This window comes from Candoia aspera, chromosome 5, assembly GCF_035149785.1.
Source record: "Candoia aspera isolate rCanAsp1 chromosome 5, rCanAsp1.hap2, whole genome shotgun sequence".
Taxonomy (NCBI): Eukaryota; Metazoa; Chordata; class Lepidosauria; order Squamata; family Boidae; genus Candoia; species Candoia aspera.
Window position 1 is genome coordinate 84166975 of NC_086157.1, and position 21348 is coordinate 84188322.

Here is a 21348-nt window from a genome sequence, read left to right on the forward strand (position 1 = left end):
ATTAATGGGATGTTGATGTCCATCAACAGTATGGTGAAATAACAGTTCAGAAATACTATTGAGTATTACAATTTTGTAAGCTTAAACACAATTTTTATACCTTCAGCTACAAAATCTCTCCTGGAGATGCTCACATATTTAAACATTACATTCTTGCATATTCTAGGCTAGAGCATTCGGAGTGTCAGTGTAATGTTAGTTAATGTTGATATCAGTAAACTTGGCTTAGACCTATTCTGATACTTGTCTTAAGTTTGTGTGATGTGGCTGTGCTCAGCTGCAGTTCAAAGGAACCCCAGCTAACGTGACCAGCTGGGAATTCTGAAACTGAATACCCACCACACTGTTCTGGCTAGCCCTGATCTGAAAAAACTTCCAAAACAACTGCTTATATAGGATCAACTATGTTTTATTTGCAAGCTCAGTATACTACATATTACCTAAACGAACAGGTGAAAAAGAAAAGACACCAATGCTTTTTACTCAAGCTGCCCTAATAACCAGCTGCAGTTAAATCCCTTTGAAATAAAGTTCTGACTTGAGTTGCGTCTTTCGGTACCTTATTTTTCAGCTTCCGTAGAAAGAAGTCGAGTATGCTACTCTATAAAATTAAGTTGTAAACCTTATAAATTAATTTCATTTTCTTATGGAAGCGCTTTGAGAATTATCCGAGCAGAATCTAAAACGGATAGTTCAGCCAAGCTTTGGCAATTCACGGACTGATTAGGTAGTTTTTCAGTCCAAGAAAGGAGTGACATCTATTTAATACAATTTAGGCAAGACTATTTTGCCTACATTACATGTAATCAAACGTTTCCCGCTCCCGTTATCGCTACCTATACTAAATCGGTTGATCATCTTCAATGGCCCTGGCAGCGATTGCCCGACTCCAACATGGCGACGCTCCTCAAAGAGCTTCCCCTTTCCTCTGCTCGGAGGGCTAGGCTAGATCTTCCCAGACCTCACTTCCGCTTGTGCAGCAGCCATTTTGTCTTTCCGTTGATCCGGCTGCCCGAGCTTCTTCCTCCCACCCGTCGCCGCGGACCGCGAAACTCCAGTTCCACCCCCTGGGGCCCGATTCCTTCTGGACCCGACGCTTCGGGTTTTTCTTTATTTTAACCTTTCCCGCCATCCCCCCTCTCTCCTTGCTTTTCCATTCTCTCGCTCCTAGTGATCTCCTTCGTAACACCTGTGACAGGAGACACCACCCACCCGCCCTCAGCCTGCCTCTCCCCCCCGCGCCGCCTGCTCATCTTCTCCGGAGAGTTCACTCGCGTTTCCTCCGCTGGGAACTCAAGGACTCAACCCACCCCCGAAACGGAGCTGGACCCACATCGGACTCTCTCCTTTCAGCGGCTGAAGTGCCCCCTCCTCTGTTGACGAGGGGGCGTCTGTCGGCCGCCTCTCTCGTCTCCCCGCCCGCCATGTCGAGCGAGGAGAGCTACTTGGCCATCCTGCGCTACCTGACCAACGAGCGCGAGCCGTACGCTCCGGGCACCGAGGGCAACGTCAAGCGCAAGATCCGCAAGGCCGCCGCCTGCTATGTGGTGCGCGGCGGGACCCTCTACTACCAGCGCCGGCAGCGGGACCAGCAGCGCTTCGCCGAGCTCGAAGTAGTGCTGCAGGCCGAGCGTCGCGCCCGTCTCATTCGGGCAGCCCACTTGGAAACCGATGGCTCCCACCGGACCCGCTTGCAGACTTGGCAGCGCCTTTCCAGGCGCTATTGGTGGCGAGGTGAGGAAAGGGACTAGATGGGTGGGGATGAGAAGAGGAAGGGGGTCCCTGCGTGACCGGGTTTGGCTGGGTAGGGGGGCGGGCCAGCACGCTGGCTGGCTGGCTCGCTCGCTCTGTGTTCGGAGGTGCCTCGCAGCGGCGCGGTGACACGCGCGACTTACTCGCCCCACCTCTGGTCGTGAGCGCCGCCTTCGTCTAGACCGACGCGCTCTCTTTCGAAGCTGCTAAAAGCAGGGGCAAAGAAGTTGCATTGCTGGTGCCCAAAGATGAATTTCCGTGAAAATGGGTTTATGCTCGAAAAACGCCAGTTCAGTTCACGGGCTGAGTTCCCCTGGATAACTTAACCGCGTTTTGTAGAATTAACCCCATTTTCTGGGATTGCCTGACGCATGTTGAACTACAGTATCATCATCATCATCAACACGTTGGACTAGGCTGAAAGGCAGTTGGATCATTGGTAAGATTGGTGTGCCTTGCCAACCTCTGGGGTCATTACAATAGTCAGTGAATATAAATTGGGCCAGGCTAAGCCTATACGGAGTTGCATGGGTGTAAATTCCTTGAAGGAATGAATTTATGTATGCATGACTCTGCAGGGGAATGCTTGTTGATGTAATGTTCCTTTTTAATTCATATGCTGAGCAGATGAACTATAATCCCCAAGCAGTGATTTGAAAAAAAACAAAATGAAAATATTGTAGCCAAAAATGTAAGGTGTTTCTACATTTTTAGCATAGCGTGTTTTTTTAATAGCCCTCAGTCAATGCAAAGCAGACATGCAGCTTCAGTCAAATTTGTATAGGTATAATCAAGAGGGCTTCTTTAATCCACATAGGATAGCTCCCTATACTTTAGACAGAAGGCAGCTGCATATTTGCTATAGGCTATCTTCATATATAAGTTCTAATGGATCAGGCTTGTTTTACATAGAACATTGGCCCTGATTTAGTCTGTTTCCATACATCCAAATAAAAGATAAAGGATAAACATTTTCTGAATAATTGCCTGATATTGAAAGATTAATGTTAAAAATAACATGTTCTGCATGAATAAATGCATTTTTTTTTAAAAAATCTTTTTCTGTCCTTTTTTAGGTATTCTGAAGCAAGTTAAAGATTACATTAAAGAATGCAGCAAATGCCAGGAAAAATTAGATCGTTCTAGATCATTGTCAGACCCTTCTGAAATGTTGGAGGAGCTAGGATTAGATGCAATATCTCATGAAGATAGTAACGAAACAGATGATGAAATAAGTAATTCCACATCACTGCCAGCAGCATCACCGAAACCAGTGAAAAAGAAGCCAATAGCCAAGCATGAACTTGTATTTGTAAGTAAATGTTCATATAATCTGGCATTGGAAGTTTATTTTACATCTGTAATATAAACTATTTTTATACATAGCAGATTTCAGATGACATTTAATTTGTTTTGCCTTTTAGTTGTAACACTGTGAGCTGTCTTTTTTGATGCCAGGTTGACAGTAAAGGCCTTGTGAAACAATCTTCTCCAAAACATTCTCAGTCAGTTTTGAATCAGCTGAATCAACAGCGGCTTTCCAGTCAGTTTTGTGATGTTACCTTGCTTATTGAAGGAGAAGTGTATAAAGCACACAAATCTATTTTGGCGGCCAACAGTGAATACTTCAGAGAACTTTTTATTGAAAAGGGAGCTGTTTCCAGCCATGAAGCAGTAGTGGATCTTTCAGGTATCTTCCAGTATCATAAAATTAGTGAGCTTATTAAACATGCAGATTTTGTAAAAGGTTGATAATCAAATATATAAACAAGATTATGCTGTCTTGTGAAGTCAGTAAAACTTCAAGTTTTACTAAGGTCATTTTTAGTCATTTATTAAGTTATATTTTAACAAGTTACGTTTACATTTTAAGTCATTTACTGAGTTAGACAAAAAGTGCTTGGATTTGTGTGTGTGTGTGTGCTTTCTGTTTAATTTGATAGGAAGCTAATTTGGACAGTTTCCCCTGATTTATTTATTTAGTTAGTTAATTTATATCCAGTCTTTCAGGATAAAAAAGGACCTATCCTACAGTAGTGGGTATCTATGTATACACAGAGTTTAAATAATAACTGAAATTATATTTATATAGTAATGTTAAATACAGAATTAAAACACAGCAGCTTATGACATAAAAAGTGACAAAACACTGAAGAACTTTTACTTAAAAGAGAGATAGGGAATGAATGCATTTCTATGCAGGGGATTCCTGAGATGTGAGACAGCTATTGAAAAGGTCCTGTCCTCAGTATCCACCAGACTGGCAGATCTCTGCTTTTTTAAAATAAATGGGGAGGGCTCAAAGCTTTCTAATATCTTTTTTTATTTGGTGCAGGATTTCGGAAGGCCAGTTTCCTCCCTTTGCTTGAATTTGCTTATACTTCAGAGTTAATTTTTGATTTTTGTAACATGGCAGCTGTAGCCGAGTTAGCTCAGCATCTTCTCATGACAGAGGTCCTGGAAATCTGTGAAAATGTACACAAGCAGATGGAAGATAAACAAATCACCGTGTACCAGAAAGGAGATGTTCAGATAGTAGAAGTAGCTCAAAATCTTTTAGAGCAGAATGAAAGTGAAGCTACTCCTGTTACCAGGACTGAGCAGGAAATACCTGCTGAACATCCAGTAGCAGCTGTGAATGGAACATCTTCAAGTACTGAGGCAGAAGAGATGACTGTGTCTGAAACTGCATTGCAAACTGTCTCAGAGCCTCTTGTGAAGAATCCTCCTGAGCTCCCAGTGGATACTCCTACTTTGGAAACAATTGAAAATGAAGAAAAAGCCCCAATAATGGAATGTTCCACAAATCAAACTATAACTGTGGTGCAAACTGAGCCGTCAGTAGCAGAGCAAGTTATTGTTAGCACTCAGGCAGAAAATGATACTGATCAAAATACAAATGGAGATCAAAATGTGAGCAGTGAACAAAATGTGAGCAGTGAAGCAAATGCAGAAGTTCCTACTGAGGATTCCCAGGAAGGGCTGAAGCGAAAACGTGGTAGGCCTTGTAAACTGCAGGGCATTCCACAATCACAGCCAGAGACCACAGCTTTCAGTCAAGATGATACCTATAAAAGCAAGCTTCGCCAGCGTTCTGTTAGTGAGGGTGGCTATATTCGACTGCACAAGGGTACTGAGAAAAAACTACAGAATAGAAAACCAGCCCCCAAATCAGCCATCCAGCAGGTATAAATCTGCTCAAAATCTTAGTGCTAAGATTTTTTTTAAAATGTGTGTGGCTGGGGGAGAGAGCTATCTAAAAGAATCTTGTAGTTGTAAGTATTTACAAATACATTTTTCCTTGTATTTCAGAAGCACTGGCAAGCCCATAAAGCGATGTTACAGTGAGACATTAAAGAACCTAAAAGCTATATCATATCAGCTGTACAAGAAAGTGATTTTGATTCTGCTGTTAATAAATTTACATAGCAATTACCTCTAGCTATAACTGATTGGAATAGGGACAAGTGTTATGTCAAGAGAGGTAGCTGGGTGACATTAATAATAATAATTAATTAAACTTTCATGCCACCCAACTCTCAACAACTCTGGGCTGCTCTCAACAGTCGAACAAATTATAATAAAAGATAAAAAATGGCAAGTGTGACTGATCATATAGAATGAAGCAAGGGGTCCCACTGTTCCTCACCAAAGGCCTGGGTGAAGACCTAGGCCCTCACTGCCCTTCTAAGCAAGAGCAGAGCCATCTAGATCTTGGGGAGGGACCTCATTTCAGAGGGCAGGCTCTGCTACAGAGAAGGTACACTTCCTGGTTCCTGATAGGTGACGTTTAATCAAGGGAACCCAGAACGACAACTCTGCAAGATCTAAGTGGTCAGGCCCGTACTATGGGAGACAGCTTACTTTACCTCAAGGATGCTTAAGAATTCAGTGCCTGTTGCTATATGTATTAAGGCCACATATAAAAATTGTATGTACAGATTGTGATATTCTTTCAAACAATTTTTTTGTATTTATCAAATACAGAATTCTAAATGAGTTTAAAAATTTATTGAAGATGATAAAGTATTCCTGCCTCCCATCACTTAAGATAGAACTGATAGATATATTTACCAATAATGTGATCATGCAAAATGTCATAGTGGGTGACATGACTTGGCTGGACTGAGAAGCTAAGCAGGGTCATGACTGATTAGCATTTGGGTAGATCTCCAGGAAAGACTAGAGCCACAAGCTACACTGCAAAATTGGGAAAAAAATCACACAAAAGTAATGGCAACTCACTTCCTTGTTGTTGTTAAAATACCGACATGGTTGTGTCCGTTAAAGTCACCAGGAGTTAAGCTCAACTCAAAAACTATTTGATTTTCTAGTCATATATATTGTTTCTCTTTAGGTAATATGCTTGAGTTGTTGGTTTTTCTGTTTTCTGTGTAACTAATATTAATTTTAAATATCAATTTTCTAATTAGGTTGCCATGAAGCTAGTGCAAAGAGGCAAGAAGATGAAGCAGCCCAAGAGAGAGATTATAGAACACAGTGACACAGAAGCTCAGCACAAATGCAGTGAATGTGGGATGATTTTCCAGAGACGTTATGCTCTTATAATGCACACACTGAAGCATGAAAGGACGAAAAATTATAAATGCCCAGTAAGCACTTGATAAAATGAGCAATGTACTGTGAGCAAGGAGTCCTATAATAGTGTTAGTATATTCTGAGAACGCCAACTTTCTTTGATTGAGTGCAACCTGACAATAGTTTTTGAGCATACACATCAATCCTTAAAAGATTTTATAGATGATTAAGATCCAGGGTTTGAAGTGTTACATTGCAAATGGAGTAGCCTTTTCCCAAGTCTGTGAAATGTAAATACGATTGAATTGGACACACCTGACATTCCAGATTTCACAGAATTGAAAGACAGATCTTGTATCTTTGGACTGATACTTACACATTATAATGTGTATACATTATAATGTATATACACACAAACATACATATATCCCTATAAAACTGAAACATGAATGGTTTCTGATTTTTTGAAAAGATTTCTGACAAATCAATTTGTATTAGCTATTTATTAAATATATTATAATTATATAATATATTTACATAATAATTATTAATATAATTATTAATTACTTATATTGATTAAGAAATCAATTCAAATGTTTGTTTCCTTAGCTGTGCAAAAAAGAGTTCCAGTATGGTGCTTCATTGCGAGCTCACCTTGTTCGTCATACCCAAAAAAATGAAGTGACTGTTGCAACTGCTAATATAGAAGAAAGTGGTACAGCCACGAAAGGAAGAACTAAAAGAGAATTTATCTGTGATATATGTGGAAGAAGTTTACCTAAACTCTATTCTTTGAGAATTCATATGTTGAAACATACAGGAGTAAAGCCACATACATGTAAGGTAAAAAAAACTTGGTAATTCATATTTTTGATACAGCCGTTAATATGCTTCAGGTACATAGCTTAAGTTTTAATAGTGGATCAATTATTTCAGACTAACAGAATTTCTAGCAAATAACATATAGACTTAAAATTAAGGGGGAAATTATTTACATTTAATGTAGTCTAGACCATTACGTTGTACAGCTTTTCGTAATATTGCTCTACTTTATAAACATGTTCCTGCTTCTTATGTTCCATGTTCCCACTGCAATTTTGTCTTTGTAGCTTCAGATTTTCTTTTCCTGTATGGCAACATCAGCAACTAGATATCTCAGAGGCTTTAATCTAGCAACCAATAGTACTCTGAAAAAAATCTGAAAAAATCTAAATCCTTAGTTCTTCCTCAGTAGCTGTCAAGGCCTAGCCCAAGAACAATGATGAGTCAGTGCATTCAAAACTGCAGTTCTTTATTTGCTCTCACCGTACAGACAGAATCTTGCCTGGCTAAAGCTACTCTAACTGACCTAAGGGGAAATAACCTGGGAGACTCTAGGGCGGGGCTATCCTGAACCTCTTTGCTTTCCCATCAACACTGTCTGGACTGTGAGTCCTCTTATCTCCTTGGAATGTGCTCCCTCCTTCCTGAGAACTAGTGGAGGCACCGAAATCCACCACAGTAGCATGTTGAATGCCATCTGACAAGAGGTGCCCATCATCAGCACTCTCTCATCAATTATTTTATATTTTCTATCCATGTGTTTTTTGTGGTAAAAATATGGGAATGGTTTACCATTGTCTTCTCCTGCACAGGATGAATTGATGTCTTTGCCATTGTCATTAAAGTGATCATCTGCCTCCAGTATCTTCCTATATCGCTACTGTTTGCTATATAGGTGGCTGCTTGCCTTTGCTGTGCAGCTGGGATAACCTTCACACCTTGGGTGACCCTGCCGGGAATACATACTCTTTGCATACACACCTGGGGTTCTTCGCTCGTTCTTCCCAGGAACACTCTCCCACCCCCATCACAGTGAGGCAGCAAGCAGGACTTGTGGGGGAATGGGCAGCATACAACTAAATAAGTATCTCCCCTTGCACAATAACTAGTTTACAGTTACCACAAGGCTTTGCAAAATCCAGATGGCCACTAAGTGGCAGCAAAAAGTGGGTGTTTTCTATCTCTTTACAGCCATTCAATGGTTATCTGGGTTTTTTTGCAGCTAAGATCTAACAGTCCTAATCTAATTTTCTACAGAATGCTGATCCTAGGAAAAGAAAATGTCAAGTATTTATGGATCATGCAGTATAAACAGATTCAGTGAAGCTTTATTCATCTTAGTTTACAGTATTGCTGTCCACCCGGAAAGACAATAATATTTTTGTGATGTTATCATTTTAATAGATTTGTGGGAAGTCATTTACCTACAAACATGGTTTAAAGATGCACCTTGTATTGCATGAAGCACAAAAGCAATTTAAGTGTGAATTGTGTGACAAGTCCTTTGTCACAAAAAGAAGCCTTCAGGAGCATGTAAGCATTCACACAGGTAAATGAGACAAAATCTTAATTAATGCCAAAAATAAAATAATGTAAAAAGGACTGAAATGTCACTTCTCAACACAGTGGGTCTGTAATTCCTCTTCCATTTTATCTACAATTTTATAAATCCAAGAAACATGATTTAACCATCAGTCTGAGCCAGGATACCAACCAGTTGGAATTAATATGGGTGGTTCTTTAAGACTAGAAACCAGCTGTGTCTGGCTGGACCAGTACTGAGTAAGCCTGCAAAAAATCAAATCATGTCACTGTATTGATTGCCAGGTTGATTCAGCTTGGTTGGCTGGCTTCCTCCCTTGCCATTTCTAGGGCTGCATGCCCAGCAAGGTAGGGCGGCAACCCCGGAGGGGGGCAGTATTCCATTCTTCAGTCTGAGGTGGGCAGTGGCTGTGCTATCCTGCTGGAACCTCCAAAAAAGCTCAAAGAGAATGTATCAGAAGTATAGAGCCAGTTTTCAGGAATGTATAAATGTGTTAAGCCTTTATGACAATTTATGGATTGTGATTATTATTACCAAAAATCAGGGGACAGTTGCATCATTGTTTGCCAGATTGTCATCAAATGTCAGCTTCTGGAGCCTTTTGGAAGCTGTATGTGATCTGTAGTTTGCCTACCCACATATAATAGATACTCTTACTATTTTCAGGAGAATCAAAATACTTCTGTTCACACTGTGGAAAATCTTTTCATAGAGCTTCAGGACTTAGTAAACACTTAAAGAAACACCAGCCCAAACCAGAAATTCGTGGCTATCAGTGTACCCAGTAAGTATAATTAAGATTTTAAAACGTCTGAAGGTAGCTTGACTAACTTAAGTGGGTAATAAAATCTATGTTATTCTTGATGATGAAAGGCAAAACTGCTTAAATAAATATTTTAATGGAAGTTTCTTTAGTTGAAATCTTGAAGTCTTTAGATTAGTTTCTTAATACCTTTTTTAATTAGGTACTCCTGGAGTAGGACTTAGGCTATTATCTTGCAGCACTGAGTGTTATTGTTCAAGGTTCCACCTAGCCATGGTCTCATAATGCAACAGTCAGTTCCCTATTTCTGAATCCTCCTTCTCCCTCCATACATCCTCAGTGTTCTTATTAGGCTGTTTTTGGCTGGAATTTTTGCCCCTTAAAAACATTTCAATTCCTTTATACTTCTCCTTATTGCTTCCTTACAAGAGGAGCTTGGCTTTAGTCTTTTCAGCGCTATACATACAAATTCACTGTTAGTGTCATGACTACTGATGGTGAGCAGGAGGGGGCCCCTATCCAGGGGGGAAAACGCATGCGTAGTACTGAGGAGTTAAGCAGCCATTCAAAGAGACACAGATCAGACCCGCCTTAACCTTTGGGGTTTATCTGTCTGGGTTTTTCCCACGCTTCTTCAGTTTGTTAGGATTTTCTGTCTAATGTAGCAGTAATAAAGCACTAGAGACCTATTCCTTGTCTCAGCGTGGTTCCTGGCTGTTAGGACAGTTAGAAGGAATTCTTAAAGGGAATTATGTCTCCCATGTTCAAGATTTCAGCCAACCAAATTTGTATTATAAGTAGTTTCAAGTACAGTATTTCACTCTCACCCCACATTTTGGGTTCAGATTGACACTAAACTTATTATAGCTTCTGGTATGTTCAGGGCTCGGTGAGCTAGGAAACTTTTTGCTTGAAGGAGAGAGTTTCCCATTATATTTCTTTAATTTTTGTAACATCTTCATTCCTCAGTGCCCTTGAACATAGCAGTACTCCTGGTTTTAGTACTCTTGGTTTCCCTAATACTGGTTTGCTTATTTTCACTTAGTACTGTTACTCATTAAAACTATGTATCTTATTTTTCTACTGCATAGTGCATGCAAATAGGAGTAGCTTATGCTTAAGATAACAAATTGAAACCATTCTTTTTTTATGATGTTACAAATGTTTACTGTTACTCATTTCAGAGGAAAGTGGTATTATTGTCTGTAAAATAGTCTTGAAAACAGTTTTGGAAAGTTAAAGAATTAACTTTAGAATCACTCTCTTTTTTCATAATCTGATAGAGGATTAACTCACTACTTTGTAGCACAGCAAATTGCTTCATGTTTTTAATAGGGATTGTTTTCAAACAGGAACTAATAGTATTAATGCATGTACACATATTGCTGCACCTGAGTACCTTTTTCTACATTTCTTTAATAAGGGCTATATACATATGCTCTATATTATCATTTCAAATCTAATTTCAGGTGTGAGAAAAGTTTCTATGAACCTCGGGATCTCCGCCAGCATATGAACAAACATCTTGGAGTGAAACCCTTCCAGTGTCAATTCTGTGGGAAATGCTATAGTTGGAAGAAGGATTGGTATTCTCATGTGAAGTCACATTCTGTAACTGATCCATACAGGTAAACAAAGTTGAGTATTATCTGCAAATACTCAGATAATGAAAGCCTCTAGCCAAGTTTATGCAATCTGTAATTCTGCTCATGTGTGATAGGATAACTTTTAAATGTAAAAAGTTCTGTTGAATCATACCCAGTGGAGTTACTGAAAAAAGCCCACTTTATTTCACCTCAAAATGTTTTTATTTTTTATTTATGCAATTTACCACCTCAGTTCCAGCAAACTCTACTTACATAATCACTATATAAATCTGATTATATGCATCAATCTGTTTGTATGTTTAGACATCCAATATCAAGCTTTTGAATTATTAAGAACTCTTGGTAAGGCAGAACTCTTTGCAAAGCAAAAAATAAAAAAAGAGAAGGTAAATGGCTGATGTATAGCTATGAGTCTATATAAAACAAGACTGTTTTAGTTCTAGTATTTCACTTTTGCCAGCTGGTTGGAGAGCTATTTTTTGAACTAGCTCAGCTTTCCTATGCAAACACTGTAATATTCCAGTAGTTTACTTATTCATTACTTATACTTAAAATGTTTTTGACTGAAACTTTTTAGTGAAGTTAGCCATCATGGAATATAAGAACAGGTTGTCCCACAGGTTGAAAAACAGTAAAAGATTTTTATGTATGCCCCACTTGACTTTCAAAACAGCTTAGGTTTGTTTTTCTATAAAATCCAATATTAAAATTCAGATGAAGTACAATAGTAAAATTTCATAATGTATTAAAATCAGAAGAAACCAATAAAATAGGAAATGAAAAGTAGAAATTTCTCTCTTACTTTACAATTGTAAGCCACCCAATCATTTGGAGTTGGACAGCCTCTGAATTTAATAAAATCAATCAATAAATAGCTCTTAGAATGGAGGAAATTAATCACACATTATTTATTCTTACTGTATTATTGACTAGTGAAAGTGTCACCTTGGTGTTTTGTAGTGGAGCAAAAAAGTTGATATGGTAAGTTCTTATTTCCAGTTGCAGATGGGAGACTGAAAAAATAGTGCTTTGGAGAAGGCAATCTAGTCTGTAGCTGAGGTAACTAGTGGATTTAGTTATTTGATTTCAACTGCTCTTTAAAATTTCCCCTGTAATAAATTAGAAGTTCCTTCCTATATTGGCTTCAATCTCCTTTATATAAGAAAACATTCTTGATCTCAAAACTTCTGTAAGTGTTTAATTTATATAATTGAAAAATACAGTCTGTGCTCACCCAATTTTCATGGTGTTTGCTTTCAAAGATCAATAGAAAAATGCATCTTGAGTGAAGAGGAATATGGTATCAGTGGAAGTTGTGCAATGTGATTTAGGCGCAAATAATTCCCAGTCAACAAAAATGCAAAGAGCTAATACTATTTTGAGAGGAGGGGCAAGTTGGCACTGAAAAAGCAGTCTTTTTAATGAACTCTGCATAACTTGCAGAAAATTTAGGGTTATAGTTAGCTCACTCCCATATCTGTTGCAAATTTCATTTGAAGGCTCTATTTGTCATCAGAACTGAGAAAAGAAGACATAAAGAGGGTCTTCCTGAGTCATAAACATTACTGCTAAGACAAGATGAAACCACATTGCTGTATTCCTGAGCAGGTTGTTGGAAAGTGTGCTAACCAGCTGAACATTGATAAGTGTATGGCTGCTAGGAAAGAAACTGAACATCACTCCATCAGTAAAGATTGTTGGCTAGACAGAAGAGGAATAATTAAATCCCTAAGTATAGAGAACAATAGCCTGATTTCCCAGTCACTGATTCTCCTTGCCTTTAGACTTATTCCAACAGTGCTGCTGTCTATGAAAGTTTTTTAGCTAACTTATTATTCCTGTAAGAGTTTTTAAAGAACAACCTTCATAGCTGCTGCTGCTTCATGGCAGAATAAGAAGCTTGTTTCCCACTGGAGAGCTTCTGATGTACACAAGCCTCACTCAAGCATCTTCCCCATACTTAATATTAGATAAGTAGGAAGGCTACAAAAACCAACACAAATAATCCATTGGGAGGAGGTCCATGCAGAAGGAGGTTGTTGCCTATCTCAAGGACTTTAGAGAAGATTTGAGAGCTGGCACAACCTCTAAAAAGGCTGTACATTCCAAACACTAAGGGATAAAGAGGTACTATCCCTCTCCCCCACTTACACAGCTATATTTGATAGATACAGATAAAAGATTATTAATGCCCTCAATATATAACCTAACACTGTCATTCTTAACAACAGCTGAAGGCTTTTGGAAGAGAAAGGAAGGGGGTTCACAAGTGCAATTTTAAGTACCCTGTCTCCTCCTGGAATGATAAACACTCTCCTGCAAGTCTGAGTACAGCCAAGGAGCTGGGCCCCTTGGCTCAAAATGGAGATGTGATCTCCTTTCTTACTAGAGGAATATTACCAACTTCAAAGGGATTATGTACTCTAATTGAAGAAACTGCTAATTGACTCTTAAATAAAATCAAGTAGATTCACACCATTCTTGAAATACATTTGGATGGTTTTCCTGTTTTAAAAATCATCAGTTTTTTAAAGTTTCTGTCCAGTTGTGTTCTTTTCTTTAAGAACTTAACATCAATCAGTGTAAGGCATTGCAGAGCAAGATAGGTTGTCATCCTATAAATGATACTGTAATTTTAATTATTACAGAGTTGGAAGCAAATTGCATATCCATCCACTGTTTGAACCCATGGTAGTAATTTCCTTGGAAATCATTGTTTAATATATCTACCCCTCTGTTTAGAGTGCAAGCATAGATGAGAGCCTGCTGGAAGCGAATCATCAGTTACATAGACCTCTGTACTGAATACCATCCAGCAGCCTCAGCTTCCCTGGGCAGAGATTTGAATGCTAGGTTGGATCTGAACCACAAGCCCTCTTTTAAAAGTTCAAGTGCTGCTTTGACAAAGAAATATTAGAGACCCTATTATTACCAAAAGCTGCCAAGGATATGAGATGTAACTTGGCTGGGCTCTGTGTCAAACAACTGGCTGTTTGGACTTGTGTATATTAAATGGCTTCCTTGCTGGGGATTTCCCACCTTCTGGTGAAATGGTAGATCACTGTTGACTATTGGCTGGCTTCATGCAATATGAAGCATGTACTGGCCAGTTTGGAGATGAAGCCACACTTGGAAAGTGACCAGTAACAATGTTATTCAGTAAAAGGTTAGCCAGACCAACCAAACTATATCCTTCCCAATTACAGAATTGAAATAATGGAGCACGTATCCAGTGAAATACAAACCCAACAGCTACCACTGAATGGCTAAAATCTCTACCCGTTGTGGAAATCCTTATTAGTTTAATCACCACTGAGCCCCATATAGAATATATAAACAGCTACTGATTTGAATGAAAAATGATCAGGCACAGAAGAGTAAAAAGGGGGCTAATTCAGGCTTTAAACCACCGAATGGTTTTATCATGACAGACCAAAAAGGCATTTAAAGAGGTTTGCCTAGATTATCAACAGCAGCTTACAATGACACCAGGTGGCCCTTTTTAACATCAAATGATCATAGAAGTCTCTTTTAAAGAAAGCCAAAGCCACCAGGAAAAATTGTCAGATGTTGATTCAGTTTGTCAGAGATTGTCTTTTTCTAGAATTTAACAGCTTCAGGCCTTTATAATGCACCCTCAAGCATGGTAAATGAAATATCCATATTGGGATGGGAAGGCGCATTATAAAGCCAGTATGCTTTAAAGCCAGTATGCAGACCCAGGATACATATTACCAGTTTCAATACAGGTAGTCCTTGAATTATGACCACTCATTCAGCAACCAAAGTTATGACAGTGCTGAATAAGGGGTACTTATGACCAGTCCGCAAAGTTGCAGCCATTGCAGCATCCCCGCAGTCACATGATTGTGATTCAGGTGCTTGGCAACTGGCTCGTGCTTACAATAGTTGCAGCATCCCATGGTCAGGTGATCACCATTTGCAACCTACCCTGCTGGCTTCCCACAAGCAAAGTCAATGGGGAAGCCAGCAGGAGGTCGCAAGTCATTCTGGTAAGTCACTCCTGCTCCCGCTTTTTCTCCCGAGGAGTCCCCCCACACTCTTGCCACAGCACCCCTCTGCCTGTCCACACCTGTGCCACAGCACCCACACACCCGCACTCAGGTTGCACTGTACTACTCAGCTTGCCCGCCGGCCTGCTTGTGAGCTGCCTAAGGCTGGTCATGACCAGGACTTGCAGCTTCCTGCTGGGTTCCCCATTGACTTTACTTGTGGGAAGCCAGCCAGAAGTCTCAAGTCATGGTCACACGAGGTCCTCACTTAATGACTTAAGCAATCCTTGCTTAACAATGGCAGTGGGGACTGCTGGGATTGCTGTCGCTAAGTGATACGGTCACATGACATTGTGCTTTACGACTGCATTGCTTAGTGATGGAAATTCCGCTCCCAATTACCATTGTTAAGTGAGGACTACCAGTATCAAAAATAGTAAAACCATTACCCATGTACTGCCATATTACTATTTCTACAGGAAGATAATCAGTTCTCTTATTTCATCTCTTCTGTGACAATATCCAGACTGAACAGACTGTTATTCCATAAAGTTTTTACTTTCCAATTCTAATGTTAGCCTTACCAATATTTTGGCTAAAGTCTGGATTTCTTCAGTTAAAGCACACCATCAAATACTATATCCTTGATTATTGTATTTGTTTATATTTTAAGGTTTTTTAAAACAATCATTGATTGTAATAAAGACAGGTATATAAAGGGCCTCATTTTCAAGTCTCAAAACTCTCTGAGCCTTCTAGAAAATGTCATTGGCTTTTTAATACTAGCTCCCCACTTTCACGTGTCCTTATTTTCAGAAATGGTAAGAGCCTTAACATCTTTTTTCCACAATCTTCTATTCAGATACTAGATTAGCATAAGGAAAGTTATTCTTGTACTTTATCAAGCTGATATTTTATTTATATTTAGGTGCAATGTGTGTGGCAAAGAGTTCTATGAAAAAGCTTTGTACAGGAGGCATGTTAAAAAAGCCACTCATGGGAAGAAAGGGAGAGCAAAACAAAATTTGGAGCGTATTTGTGAACACTGTGGGAGAAAATTTACCCAGCTTCGGGAGTACAGAAGACACATGAACAACCATGAAGGTAAAATGAAATAAGTCTGATTTAAAAATAGCACCTTTTTGAAAGACATTCAAGATACTTTATTACAGTCAGAGACCAGCTAAAACGAAGTGTGAGACAACAAATAAAAACTACAGCAAAACTCAATAATAATAAAACTCGTGTGGTAAAGGAGTGATGTGTTTTACAAATAGTGAAACAAAACATAGCCACATTTCTCACAAGAGAAATAAGATTATATTGATTAGATAATAGCAACTGTGAATAAAGGGATCTGGGTGGTCTGGAAATCTGAGTAGATAGGGTATTATTAACTGAAACTGGACATCTTTGTAATAGAAACAATATAAAAGGCATGGGTCAGTGTTTCAGGGACCTCTTCACCATAGGAGCAAAGTCTTTGTTCAGATGGAACATCCTATAGCTTCCCCTCGAGAACAACTGTTGGGAGGTCAATAAATCTTGCCAGGGTTAGGACTGTTCTGAACCCGGGAACAGTTATTTATCTTAGATATCTAGCCAACTTGAAAAAGGCAAATGACTGCCCAAGAACACGTCTCTGGGTAAGGCAGCCAGATCTAAGTTGGCTTCCATATCTTTGGCGTGCTGTTTAGTGGCTGCCCCTGCGTGTTCATATTCCATCATCAGGATTGCATTGAGAAACCATAGCATTTCAGTTTCTCATGCCTACCCTAAGATGAAACAAAGTTGTCACTTAAAATTAGAGGTGTTAAGCCTACAGGAAAAAAAAAGTAATTTTAACTAATAAGACAAGATGCATGTCCAAAAATGGTTTTTCAGTTTTGATTACACAACCCTTATGACATAAAACCATATTAGGAACACATCGTGGGAACACCTAGTATGTTCCTTAAAAATTCGGATTGCCCCCTCTCTAAAGGGGTGAAAGACATTTACAAAACTGGTGTTTAATTTTAAACATACAAGGTTTTAAAGTTGACAGGAGAAAGGCAGTGGCTCCAAAGATGCATCTAATTTTATCTGAAGTCTGAATTGCCCCAGCCTGATAGGTCAACCAGGAAGAAACTGCTCAGTTCTCCATTTTTAGGAAGTTAAGGGAGCTGAAGGCAGGAGGTGCTGGTCTGTGATGGCAGTGCCAGTCCCCCAAACAGTGTCCCTGTAGGTATCAAACTGGCCTCTTCTTTTCTGTGCCAGCCAACAAGATAGCAAGCTGATTGCTTGCCACAGTCCAGAGATATGCAAACTGAGGCAGAATGTTTAGAAGCAAAGAATCCCTTTTCCCTATAGCTAAAGATGGCAATTGTAACGTAGTCAAGGCTTGTCGCAAGTCGAGACCAGGAATTCAATAAACAAATGACAAATCCAAGGGAGAGGACGAGAGACAAGGTGAGGTGGACTCTGGAGTTTCAGGCATGGCACAGTAAGGTAAAAACAGCAGAGCTGAGGCTTGAAAAGTTTTCTCCACATTTTCTCTCAGGGATTGAGGCCAATAAGCAAGCCTCACAGAGTCATCACCCAGATGCACAGCTGAAGTACATTACTCATAAGAGTCTCTCTCCTGCCAGCTTCCTCCTTGGCCAGGCTATCTGACCAGCAGAGCTTGTAGTTGGATCTTTAAAGCACCCCTCTGCTTGGGACTGGATGGGTGAACCTCAGAGTCTGAGGGGCTGCAGGCAGGGAGTCCTGGGGGCCTGCTGGATTTGCCTCTGCCAGAATGGAGTTAATTGGCTTCAACACTGCTGTAATTACACCCTCCAGAACTATTATCTCTAGAAGCCCGACTCTACTTCCACCTCCTCATCAGAAGACAAGTCCAACAGGGTTATAATATCCTCTTTGAGGGCATTCAGATATGTGTTCTGACTAGCTAAGGTAGTTAACCATCTTTTATTTTTATTTTTTTACTTTATTGTTATTCCTTACTGCTATTTATATTTGGTTTACTTGGACTTTATGGTTTATTTTATTTTGTTTTAAATTATTTTCTATAGTCTAAACTTACTGTGGATGTTTTAATGTTTCTATATCATGTAAGCCGCCAAGAGTCAGTTGCAGCAGAATAGAAATGGGAGAAATAAATGAGACCCTTATCTCCTGTTACTGTTAGGAAGATTTGGGTGTGGGTCTGTTTCTTTTTCATTTCTCTCCAGTTTTGTCATTTTTGCCATCTTTACTCCTTTATTTTTGTTTATTATGGTATTTTTTCCCTGTTTTTAATAATTTTTACTTGTGAACTGCCCGGAGTCATTGGGGGTCAGGTGGTGTATATTTTTAATAAATAAATAATAAAGATATGGATGTATAAGCATGGTTCTGCTTTGGCCATCCGACATCTTTAGGAAAGGTGAAAGGGAGCTGAAATAGATGATAGCTCTGCTTGTTTTCTTTCACTTCTTGTATGAAAAAAATGGGTGTTGGTGGGACAGACCCCCCCCACCGCAAAATCCCATGATTTAGTTAATCAGAATCTGTGGGAAGCTGAACCAAGTCCTTAGACCAGATGCTTTTCTACAGCTCTGTTTGAAGGCAAATATAATTAGCTAATTACGAATTATGTATCTGGACTGATAATACTAACATGCATTTGCAGTTTGATTATTGCCTTTTTTATCTGTCTAAAATTAGCTTTTTAATCATAATCACAGTAACTTTCAAACAGATGGGAAGTAATGTCATTTTCTTTATTTTAACACTAATAAACATTTATGACAAAATATCCTGTGTTAAAAAGCTCAAAGCAGTTTATAGGTGACCTATCAAGATCTCTCTATGAAAAATGACTATTTAAAAAGTCTTATATTACAGTGAACTTACTGGCTGTGAGAAAATCGTATCTGTTTTTATAGTAATGGTTTGTTCAGCCTTTTAAAGATTAGGAAATGATTTATTTCTGTTTCTGTTGAATAGGTGTTAAACCTTTTGAATGTCTAACTTGTGGTGTTGCTTGGGCTGATGCACGTTCCTTAAAACGTCATGTGAGGTCACACACTGGAGAAAGACCTTACGTGTGTCCAGTATGCAATGAAGCCTACATAGATGCCCGTACCTTAAGAAAGCACATGACTAAATTTCACCGGGATTACGTACCTTGTAAAATCATGCTAGAAAAGGACACTCTTCAGTTTCATAATCAGGGGACTCAAGTTGAACATGCCATCAGTATTTTAACATCTGATGTGCCAGAACAAGAAACAGAGGTTTGTACTGAAGAGATCGAGACTGTAGTAATTACTGAAGAAACACTTGACACTGTTGCAGCTACCGAAGAGTGTACAACAGTTTCTACTCTTTCCGACCAAAGTATCATGCAAGTTGTCAATTATGTATTAGCACAGCAACAAGGACAGAAAATGGCAGAGGTTACAGAAGCTATTCAAACTGTAGAAGTAGAAGTAGAGCATGTTTCTGATCAAGACTGAATACATATGTTCATTAATGCAGAACCTTGGCAAAACAGCATGTAATTATCAAAATATTAACTGTCTGACTGGCCTTTTTATAGTAATTTCAGGATCCTCTTCTGAGTTTTGTGAAAAAAGTGATACCTACATCTGTAATTAAAAAATAAAATTAAAGAAATTCACGGGATAAGTAATGGACTTGCACTAAGACTGCTGCACCAGATGTAAATGCTTAGTTTAAAAAAAGCTTTTAAATAAAATCATTTATGTGATGTGATAGTTACGATGTAATTTTTGATGCAGCTGTTTTTCTCTTTGAGCATTTAATATACCAAAGACTTGTGCCAATCATTTTAAAATTGTAGCTGTATTTATTCTTGAAGTTCAAGGAGGGGTATGATCTACAAAAACTATGAATCTGTTATTAATGGAGATAAATATTGTAGTCTGATATATTTATTTAGTCAAAATCTCTGCACAGTTTTCCTTAAGTACAAATACAATCTGGATGGCTTAGATTTTCTTACGGAATTATGGAACAAAGTTTCCATAAGAACTATTTCTACATATTTTAAATTATAACCAGATGCGATTCTGCAGTGGTTCTCAAGCTGCATTAAACTATAGGCAGTTATGGGAGAGAAACGGGTAGTACCAGCTGAGTATGAAAAATCCTGCACCTCCTGTTTTGCTTTTTATATTCTGAAAAATACTTCCAAGATTACATGTTTTGAGATTAGCTAAACTATTTGTATATATCATGTATAAACAGATAAAATTGTTTCAATTTATAATGAACTAGATACAAATGCTGTATATAAGAAAAACACGATTGGTTAAACTTATTTCTGTTCACCAGTGAAGGTCCTAAGTTTTAGCTTTCATACTGTCCTGATATTTATATAATATAATGTCTTAAAATTTAAGTAATTATTATGTGGATTAAAGTTTGTGAAAAGCAAACCAAAAGGTTACCTATTAAGAGTTAATATGCAACTGTGCAAATAGTAATAGCAAATAGTAGTATTGGATACAGCGTGTAATGTTGTTAACAAGCCAATTAACCCCACCTACCAATAGAATAGCTTCAGTGAGCAGAAAAGGGATACAGGTGAGTCCCCTGCTGCAGCCATTCGATGTGCCCTTAAAAATATGTTTTGTAAAATTGGTATGCCTCATGGAAAGACTTCATATGAGAACTGGATTTTTCCAGGAGGTTTTATGGATGTAAACAATTGAGCTGTTTCTCTAAATTTTGACTAGAAAGCTTCCTGTGTATTTTGGACATTTTAGATGAGCAGCTGTTCTAGTTACTTAAAGAAAAAGTCCTGTTATTAATTCTGAGCTGTTGCTTGCAAAACAATGTGACCAAACCAATATTCTGAGGATTCTTACTCAAAAAAGAGCGTATCACCTAATAAGTTTGTTTTTTGTATGTTTTTTAAAATTTTGGTAGATAATAGAGACAATATGACTAGTTCTCTCTGAAACTTCAAGGGATAGGCTTATTAAAACAAAGTAGACAGTGTCATTTTTAATAGAATATTTTCATTACGGCTGAGAATATTGAAGATAAGGGTTTCCATATTATTCTAAATGTAACTTGTCATTTAGGATTGGGTATAGTGCTAGCTGTCCTGCTTGTATGCAAAATCAGGAGAGTGGGCAGATTGTGGGAGTTCTAATTTAAATACACTAAAGATTTTTCTTTCCTACCTATGGTTTCCCAGCACTTACTATAGAAATGTGCATATAGTGCAATGAATTGGTAAAAGTATGGTAGGTCTGACAAACCTAAAAGCTAGATCAGTGTCTTAAATGGTTAGTGCAAATGAGACTTTGA

General features: G+C 38.6%; 1 protein-coding gene across 1 annotated transcript; it reads left to right on the top strand.

The window, feature by feature from the left end:
* The first annotated feature begins 1004 nt into the window (after window positions 1-1004).
* Window positions 1005-20473, top strand: ZBTB11 (zinc finger and BTB domain containing 11). Its single transcript, XM_063305596.1, has 11 exons — window positions 1005-1734; window positions 2829-3064; window positions 3211-3442; window positions 4088-4938; window positions 6186-6365; window positions 6901-7134; window positions 8518-8662; window positions 9323-9440; window positions 10889-11047; window positions 15968-16143; window positions 19012-20473. The coding sequence occupies exons 1-11, from the start codon at window positions 1425-1427 to the stop codon at window positions 19521-19523; spliced, it is 3153 nt and encodes a 1050-aa protein (XP_063161666.1). The 5' UTR covers window positions 1005-1424; the 3' UTR covers window positions 19524-20473.
* The last annotated feature ends 875 nt before the right edge of the window (window positions 20474-21348 follow it).

Bases quoted from the DNA above. Each gene is read 5' to 3' on its own strand.
- ZBTB11 (XM_063305596.1), top strand. From the start codon at position 1,425: ATGTCGAGCGAGGAGAGCTACTTGGCCATCCTGCGCTACCTGACCAAC. The intron at 4,939-6,185 runs GTATAAATCTGC...TTTTCTAATTAG, and splicing joins CCAAATCAGCCATCCAGCAG to GTTGCCATGAAGCTAGTGCA. The intron at 6,366-6,900 runs GTAAGCACTTGA...TTGTTTCCTTAG, and splicing joins CGAAAAATTATAAATGCCCA to CTGTGCAAAAAAGAGTTCCA.